General features: G+C 39.2%; 1 protein-coding gene across 1 annotated transcript in view; it reads right to left on the bottom strand.

Moving 5' to 3' along the window:
• LOC101856574 (xaa-Pro aminopeptidase 1) overlaps positions 1-10,000 on the bottom strand; it is a gene marked incomplete at its 5' end in the record, with an annotated part of 51,255 nt that overhangs the window by 1,709 nt on the left and 39,546 nt on the right. The window contains 7 exon segments of the mRNA XM_005097656.3: positions 538-636; positions 1,217-1,293; positions 3,536-3,613; positions 4,569-4,673; positions 5,263-5,332; positions 5,648-5,708; positions 8,195-8,344. Of these exon segments, the coding sequence (XP_005097713.2) occupies positions 538-636; positions 1,217-1,293; positions 3,536-3,613; positions 4,569-4,673; positions 5,263-5,332; positions 5,648-5,708; positions 8,195-8,344 (640 nt within the window).

The following is a 10,000-nucleotide window of genomic DNA, read 5'->3' as shown; positions in this document are numbered from 1 at the left end:
GGCCTGTAGGAGGGACATCCCATGATCTTTAAGGGTGTCTGCCACAGATTCACTCCATCGTCGCCTTGGTCTTCCTCTGGCTCTCCATCCAGAATATTTAATGTTGTATGCTCTCAGAGCTGGATGGTTTGAGGGCATCCGCGTGAGGTGTCCGAACCACTTGACCCTTTGTTTTTCAATGTGTAGTAGGACTGGTGTTGCTCCCACGGTGTCCCTAATGACTTCATTTTTAATTTTGTCTCTTCTTGTTTTAAAGCTAGTTTTAAATAATAATAGTAAAATATATCAATAATTGCATTTTTATAGCGCTTATCCACGCTAGGCGCCCTTTACCATGCTCTATGATTTTTACAATTTTGACCACCGTGTTGCAGAGTACCTATTTAGCCATAGAATCTGAAATCAGAGAGAATTGAACAACGTTTTGTCTACCTTTTAGTTACGACTGAATTAAGCGACACTCCAACCGTTTTTGTGCAGAGCACTATACATTCGAAACCACAAAACATCTTTAAGATTCATAGTTGTTTGACTTACTTGTTTGGTATTTAGCATAGACAGGTCTGTCAGTTTCGGTTCAAACGGCACAAGAGTTATCGGCTTGAACTCGTAAAAACCCACACCTGCTGTGTCGTACTGGAGACAAAAAATTGCATTAATATAAATATATTTCGTTTTTAAAAATATTTACTAGATCTATTACTTTTGAAGGTCTTAGACCTATGCCAAGTCAATAATTGAATACATGTAAACGCTTGTTATGTAGACAACTTCCTGCATGGCTAGAAAATAATATTACAACCAGAAGACTACTTATTGTTTTGTATTCACATTTTCAAATATTTTTTTTTTCGAAGAACCTTAAGGCCTATTCACCCACGTTAGCTAATATGATAAACAAGCTACATCGTATATGTATGTATTATCAAAATGAAACTTTGTTCTTTCATTAGGTATTTAGTCTAGAAAGTAATTTTTATAAGAAACATCTTTTAAAGCCTTCAAACCAAAATAAAATTTAAAAAAGCCCATGACATAATAAATACACTCTTTCCTCTCAATGCAAAAGTAAAATACAAGGTACTTACAAAATACGTTCTTTCTTACGCTGTTAAAAATCCCAAAATAAAAAGACTAAATAAGAAAAAAAGCCGACAAAAAACAAAAACATTTAAAAAACCTGAGAGATCTCTAATAGTACTGTGCTATAAACTACCTTTGGTGTGTGTGGCGAGACCATCACAATTGTCTCCAGTCTGATGCCAAACTTGTTTTCTTCATAGTAACCAGGCTCTAAAGAAAAGCAAGAGTCATACGTTCACTTCATTTGCACCAACGTGCAACATACAACATACTTTTACTACATTTGCACCAACATACAACATGCATTTACAACATTTGCACCAACATACATTTACAACACTTGCGCAAACATACAACATACATTTTATAATTTACAACATTTGCACCAACATACATTTACTAAATTTGCACCAACATACATTTACAACTTTTCCCCCGACATACAACATACATTTACAACATTTGCACCAACAAAGAACATACATTTACTTCATTTGCACCAACATACATAATTTACAACTTTTGCACCAACATACAAAAAACATTTACTATAATATTTGCACTTGTTCCCTCAAATAAAAACATCAGTCAGAAGAAAAAGACCTAGGCTTCTGATCTGTAACAAAGAAAGATACAGAAGGTCATTTTTACCATCATCTATCAAAATGCTTCCATCTTAACCATCTTGTATAAGTATACTTACGACCTTAGAGCATGCATCAAAATAACATTGAGTGTGTAACTAGATTACGATTATTTTTGTTTATATTGCTGCTCATTTATATGATGCATGTGATTGTAATCCTACTTGTGTGTGCATGTGTGTGCACGTGTGTGTGTTTGTGTGTGTGTGTGTGTGTGTGTGTGTGTGTGTGTGTGTGTGTGTGTGTGTGTACACGTGGTAGAACACCAAACCAATGTGCCAGGATCTGGACAATGAAGATGTATCTTATCTATCTTATCTTATCTTATGCAAAGAGACGGTTTTCTCTTTACCGAAATTACTTTCAAACTACCTTATTTTGCTCCTACCACTGTATACAAATTACGTCACTTCCTATCAATAATTTAAATATCGCCGTTGACATAGTTTAGGTGGAAAAAGACCTCACAGAAAGTATAATGGGGCAAACTGTTGTGTGATGGATGAACTTTAGTTGCATTGCAAGTTCTTTTAGACCTGTGTGTCATTGTTGTTTAACGAATTATGCAAGACATCTTTTCCTGAATAGCACTACAAATGAAACACAGAGAGAGAGACAGAGAGAGATAGATAGATAGAGAGAGAGAGAGAGGGGGGGAGAGACAGAGAGAGAGAGAGAGAGAGAGAAAGAGAGAGAGGGGGGGAGACAAAGAGACAGAGAGAGCGAGCGGGGAGACAGAGAGAGGGAGAGAGAGAGAGAGAGAGAGAGAGAGAGAGAGAGAGAGAGAGAGAGAGAGAGAGAGAGAGAGAGAGAGAGAGAGAGAGAGAGAGAGAGAGAATGTTAATGGAGCGGAGGTGTTTCAGCACGTAATACATATATATTCATGTATGTATTTACGTCCTTTCTTGTTGTTTGTAAATGTGAGAGCACCTATCTTTGTAACACCACTGCCATTGTAAACGACCAAGACGAACGTTTCCGTGACTGACAGATAAATTATAACGATTGTCTAATTGTCAATGCTACACCAAATACATGCACAATTTACCAAGACAGCTCGATTATACTTAGATTCTAAGCAGTACAAGAAAGACCTTCTCTTACTCAGAGACACATGGGAGCTGAAAACAAGTGAGGAGACAAGGGAAAAACAAGGGATGCCACTTTTTGGCATTTTTTCATAAACAAGAATGAAATGCTTGATGGCGTACGTAATTTCTATAGTATAACTTATTTTCCAAGACTGGGCGAAAGCATGTCAGTTTGTCATAGGCCCAGTTTGTCACAGGCCTCGACTGTGCCCTGCATGATGGAAGTTATCACTGGCACTCTCAAAAAGAGTAAATTAATGATTGATTGATAGTATGAATTGAATTTTATTTTTCAATTGTGTTTAACGAAAGTTCATTTATTTGTGAAATTTTACAGAGTAACTTAAATTTACTTTGATTTGCATACAAGAAGGAAGAAATATTGTACAACACAACTTGATTAACATTTAGAGGGACTACCTCTACACCACCGATTTGAAGGCGGAGAATAAAAAACTTAGGTTACAACAAGAGTGTGAAAGTGCTGTAATTATGACTGTCATCAATACTCAAATACTTAAATAAAATTGTGACAAACTGAGCCTGGCAGCCCCCTACTGGGCGACTTATTAAGTTTTGATCTGGACTCTTAGATGGGCAAGATCAAGAGGTGTCTAAATACTTTGTAAATACAATCGTCACAGCTCAAGTTAGCCAAAAGTACTGACATCTCTTGCTTTTCACTTGTGCCCTTCAAGTGCAATTTAAGATCCTCACCGTCCGAGAAGTAGTTGTATGGTGACAAGGGCTCGTCGCTAGGGTTTAAGGTCGTCTTCAAACGAATTCGTCCAGGGCCTGTGACAAAGAAAGAAAAATTGCCAAGATGTGCTGAGATTGATCACAGAGTAAGATAATACAGTCGGTGGAAAATGTGTGACATTGTATGATTTAACGCCCCTTACAACTCGGTTATAAGTACTGTAACTGTACGGTTATTTAAGAGGTGAATCCTCCGAATTTAATGTCTATCTACGATAGCACCGAGCCAAAAAGGAAAGTGGAGGCGAAAGCAGACGACAGAACATGGTTAGAGAGCAGGAAAGGAAGTGAAATATAAAAAAAAACATTAGAGGAGATAATGTTCCGTCGCTTTCAGGATACGAACCTGGAACCTATCGAATGAGAGGTGAACACCATAGCATCTAGACCACGAGAGCCCCCTTATTCTACGTTAACGATATGCTTGAATAATCATATCTTAGACCACGCTTCATCATTGCCACCAGTCTTTAATCCCTATAAAAGGTTCACTGCGCTGATGCGCACTATGGGTGTCCAAACTAAGTTTTAACGGCAAAACCCTGGTCTCACTATCTAGTCGAGTGCGCGCGCAGCTTTTCACTACTTGCCCTTCACCTGGTTTCGAGTTGGTGAGCTTCACAACTAATTAGAATTACACCGGAGTGAACGTTCTAAGATATAATATATTGGTCATCATCATTGCCTTTTAATCCTGGATCAAGACGTAGGCCACAAACAAACTTTCCACCTTTCCCTATCCTGGGCTAGCCGCTTGATGTTATTCCATGTCTTCACCCTTTTCAGTATATCAATTTCCTTGACTTCTCCAGGTTCAAAGTGATCTTCCTCTTGATCCTTTACCCTGTGGGTTCTTTCTTTGTTATGCAGCTGCTTGACTTCGCGAGAGGATGTCCAATCAATCGCCACCGCCTTCTTCGTACCTCATTTCTGTCGGGGCTTTGTCTTGTTATTAAAATTAGTGCATGAGTTTAAACCACCAATGTCATACCTTCATGAACGCTGAGGTAAGCGCCTATGCCGTGACCTGTGCCGTGTCTGTATACGAGGCCGGCCTCCCACAGTTGGTACCTGGCCAAAGCATCGATCTGGCGTCCTTAGAAAGTAGTAGATAAACATGTTGTTATCAACCCCTTCTGTTTATACTTTTAGTAAGAGTTTTATGGCACTTGCAACACAATAAGAATATACTATAAGTGCCGAAGATAAGAGGCGTTACAAGAGAGTAACAAAAGCGAAAAAGGAGGAGAGATAGAGACTATATGTGTTTGAGAGGAAAAAAGAAGCAAACAACACTAGAACACTCGCATTTTTTCAGGCTTTGAGAAACTACCCAGTGGCATTCAAAAGAAACTTAAAAATGTATTCCCCCCACTCATCGCGTTAAAGCCTTGCACGACCCACTCATGCAGCATACCAATTTAAAACTAAATAAATTGTTGATGTTGCAACTAACTAGTGATTGCCCCTGCTTTCTATGATAGCGTTTGGAACTGGCTAAGATACACCAAACAAATAAAGCAAGCTTAGCAAATAAATTTAAACATGTCTAGTTTATACGTCTTTTAGAAACAAAAGAAAAAAACCCCACACCGTAACCAAATTTAGCGCGAACCAAAATACACTATGCGTTCAGGCGGCCTTGTACGGTATGATCGGAGGGACTAAAATAAGATCATGCTCACCATAAAGTCCTTCCGGCCATCTCAGCATTGCCAAGCTCACCGAAGACATGAGAACTCGTGTGTAGCACTCCTAAAGAAAAAACAAGAAAAATGAGAAGAAAGATAAGAGCATTATAAAGGTTCTCCTACCCATAATGAGTTATTCTAACCTCAATGGAGAGCACCAAGAGTGAGTTAAAATGCTTTGAAACAAATAAATTTGGTGGTCAGAATTCTTCTCGGCGGCCTGTACCTAACACCACTAAATACCAGAGTAAAATAAAGCGACTGAATGAGGCTTGTAATCTCTCGAGAATGCCATTTCAATGATTGCGAACAAAAGCTAGGAATGAGGATTGTAATTCATCTTGGTTATATCTCTTTAGAAAGAATAACAGTTGGCTACCTTTTCAAAATCAGTTGGGGTTCCATAATGCATGGTTCGTGTAACGTCAGTAGTTCCATCTCTGAGGAATAGATAACAATATTTAAAAGACACAGGACTTAATTAATATTTCTTTCATCATTCATGTTGGATAATGTGTTCATACCAAAGAGTTAGGGGGTGGAGGGGGGATTGAGACAAAATGAGACTTGGAATTCATTAAAGTGCTCAAGGATAACGAAATAAAAGACTGAAATAATAAAGGTGGATAAAGGTAAAAGTGTTTAATTAGGACAAAACGGGGACACATTGAAAGGTTCATTGGAAAAGGAAAGGATAAAAGAGATGAAGGAAAAGAGAAAGACAAAGGGAGGTGAGACCACATGGGGGAGACCACATGGGGGAGTAAAATAAGAAAAAAATAATGAGATGGACTTGATGATAACTTATTTTAAAAAAATTTTAAATCTTAATTTTATTGAAATCTTTTGCTTTGCGTCGCTAAAAGAGTATGTTTAGATTTAGTACGGCTGACCGCAACAAGGCGCTCGTTTCGGCCCTCAGGAGTCAGGAATGTGACTGAAAAGCTGCTAGCAGCTTCAGCTGCAACTCTAGCATACCTTCAAGGCTCGCTGAACGGAAAAGAATCACAGTCGACGTTGTTGAGATGAGAGAATATAAAACAGCCAACCAGGCGTAACTACCCGCCAATAAGACAGGCGTAACATTGTCTCATTTGCGGAAACGATGCCAAACAGCATGTCGTGCAACAACAGTAGCAGGGGTTCATGGAAGATGGGTGTTGTGTGACAAACACCATTTGCCAATCAACGCCAATTTGAGAAAATATTGTAAATGTTTAAGATAAACCGGCTATTTATCCAAGTTTTGCATTTTAAAATTATGTCAGTATAATTTGTGGCCGATATTAAACAACGCTCTTTGGGTGTGCGCACAGGATCCATACAATGAGTGATTTACAGTATCCCTGGCTACAATTAATTGCTCATTCTGTGACAATAAAGAATTAATATGTATATCAAAAAATTAATCCAGTATTAACCCCCTTCATACCCCATGAAGACCTAGGCTTTGCATCAGTAGAAGGAGAGGGTGAAAAAACCCGAAACCAAAGCAATCCATTTTGTAAGTATGAAATTGTCCTTTTTCTTAACAAACTGAATTGGTCACCATGTCTCCCTACGCCCCCCCCCCCACTCTTAAACCCGGGAAAAGCAAACAATACAAATAACATTATATCTCTCTGGTCATCTGTAGCCCACATTTAAGTGCATTTATTCTTTCCCACAGTAGGCTAGCAGGTGCGGTATTGTGTATGCGAGTATGTTCTATGATTAAACAACAAAAGCAAACGAAAAGAAAACTTAAATGTAAAATAATATTGTACTGAGCTTCGAAGTCTATGAAGTTGAAGACCTTTGCGTTGCGAGGAACGTGCACGTGACATCGCTGTTTCTAATCCCCTCAAAAATGGCGACAAAGCGAGCTAAGTGGGCTGCAAAGCCGTTGTGAGTTTACGTGGGTGACGTCACAACTGCGACCTCTAGTACTATTATAACCTCTTTGGGTCGTCATTGTATAGGTTTCACGCCCCTTTCAGCACTGTTGAATCGTTTATTTAAGTGGCAAGACCTCCGAATCTAACTTCTGTCTTCGATGGATCTAGGTACGAGCCAAATAGGCGGAGAACCTTAACATCTCCCCCAAATAACCCACATTTAAAATGTCCTGTGCGTGATTCGAACTAGGACCAACCGCTCTGTAGTCCAACGATAACTGACTGAGCTAACTGTACGCCCGGACACATGACAAGTAAGGGGGAACAAAACTAAACAAGGACACTCAATCTTTGGAAATCTCCAAACTTTGGCCTCCATTTTCTTGCTAACTTTACCTCTGACATCAGGTGACCCCAATCTCCTTTAATCGTAAATATCTCGACTTCTATTCTAGAAAGTTGGGAATCTTTTTCACCAAAAGCAAAATAAATTAACAAACTTTAAGATTATACAAATAACTCCATAAGTATGCTAAAAAATGTACGAGCGCCTGATTCCACTTCTTCGTGCTATTTCGCTACCTAATAATTACAGAGTTCTATCTGCTCAGTACCTAGTTTTGAGAAATTTGACGTCAGAAATTTTTAGTTAAAAAATGTCAGGCTTTTCCGAATGCAGTCCTTTGAATATCTTGATAACGACTCAGAATAATCTTAAGGTTTTGATAGAGAAGATAGAGCATTTGATTTCCGATCTTAAGGTCTTAGTGACTCAATTAGGCCAAAAATATCAGACAGAACGTTGTAATTTTGAGGTAGCAGTTTATTCTAGTACGGAGTGCCCACTGCGGGATCGACAAGCCGATCGACAATCGATCGCCTGACTCGTCGCCATAAAACAAACGCATTTGTTGTAGAGACGACGAGTCGGGCGATCGGTTTGTGCCACGATAGCTGCTTTGCGCCCTCAATCTGGCGAGCGAACCGAACGATCGTGCCAATGGGCACCCCGTACAACAAACAAACATCAAGAAGGACGTCGATCGTACAGGTACTGGCCGCCAGAGTCCAGAAGGTACAGGCCGTCAGTGGTGATGGCCCTGTTGGTGGTTTCGCTGGGCCGGTAGTGGATGACGGCTCCGTTAGGCCCGTAGCTCGAGATGGTCTCAAAGCTCAAGCCCCTGGCGTACTCAGCTTGCCTTTAAGATAAATAGATACATATTTAAATAAACAAATAAATGAATAAATACATAAATACATAAACACATGAACACATACTTAAATGAATACATAAATAGTTTGATAAATACGAGTAAAAATAAATAAATAAATAAGTAAATAAATATATAAGTCAATAAATAAGTCAAAATAGAAAAACAAATAGATAAACAAATAAATGAATACATAAATAAATAAACAAATAAATAAACAAATAAGATTAAGAAGAAAGATTAATGTCAGGAACACGTTACGTAATAACAACATTTTAGTAAAGCACAAGCTTTAACTTTTCATTTATTGATGGGGTGTTTAGAGATGTCCGAAGTTTCAATCTCCAATTATTTGTGATTCGAATCTCTCTCTCCCCCTCTCTCTCTCTCTCTCTCTCTCTCTCTCTCTCTTTCATTCTCACTGCAGTTGGTACGAATGAATGATTTCATCCTATCGATCTGTTCTTGCTTTCTTGGAAATACACATGTGTAGATCTAAATCGTTTTCCGTGGATCGACAACGAAACCTCCTGTCTCAGTAGGTGGCTATGGCCAGTATTATTTTCACCTGTTTCAGGAGAGAGAGAGGAAAAACACCAACAACTTTGATTCTTTTAACAATATACATGTACATAATGTATTATAATTATTTTATGCAACCTTTCTGGCCTTTTTCAATATTTAGAATCTGCATAATGACACATTATTGCTTTTACACACGCAACGGACACCGCAGATAAAGACAGAGCAAAAATAACTTTTTGAAAGGAAAAGTTTGGACTTCGAACATCTGAAGTAGATCTGTTTGTAGACAACGTATTGTAATGCCCAGAGCTCATTGGAGGATCGGATCGGATCGGATCGGTTCGGTCGGTTTTTGGTGGCGCCAGTGCACACTATAAATAGACCAACTGCCCAAACCGATCGCCCGACACACGGCCTTGAAAACAAACACGTTTGTTATTGAAAGTCATCATCGGTTTTGTCGGTTTCGTCGGTTTTGTCGGTTTCGTCGGTTTTGTCGATTTCGTCGGTTTCGTCGATTTCGTCGATTTTGTCGGTTTTGTTGGTTTCGTCGGTTTTGCCCCTCCTGTGGAAAACAATCCGGCTAGCCCCACACTTATAAAAACTAACTGAAAAAACAGAACCAAACCGAACCGATGATGCCAATTTTGGGTACCGCTCTTAAGGTTGGAAAATAGCTGCCCTCAGTTTGTAGGCATTCTGTCTTACCTTATATCTACGGGGTGCCCACTACGGCTGGGATCGGCCAATCGGGCCGATCGCCCGACTCGATCGCCTCAAAAACAAACGTGTTTGTTTTCAGTTTCAGGGGATCGAGTCGGGCGATCGGCCCGATCCAGTTGTAGTGGGCACCCCGTAGTATTAGGGAATGACAATCGCTGGAATCTCCAACAGCCGATCTTGAACTTGGGTTGTAGAATGGTGTTCAAAGTTATCTAGGTACCGGTACAATGTACATGTCAATGGCCCGTTCCTTATTTTATATATACATGTATTCGGTTGACTATAGGAGATGGGTGTCAGCTATCTATCTATCTATCTATCTATCTATCTATCTATCTATCTATCTATCTATCTATCTATCTATCTATCTATCTATCTATCTATCTATCTATCTAT

The sequence above is a fragment of the Aplysia californica genome, unplaced genomic scaffold, assembly GCF_000002075.1.
Source record: "Aplysia californica isolate F4 #8 unplaced genomic scaffold, AplCal3.0 scaffold00160, whole genome shotgun sequence".
In the NCBI taxonomy this organism is placed as follows: Eukaryota; Metazoa; Mollusca; class Gastropoda; order Aplysiida; family Aplysiidae; genus Aplysia; species Aplysia californica.
Note: the sequence above shows the minus strand (reverse complement) of the source record. Positions and strands in the feature narration are given on the sequence as shown.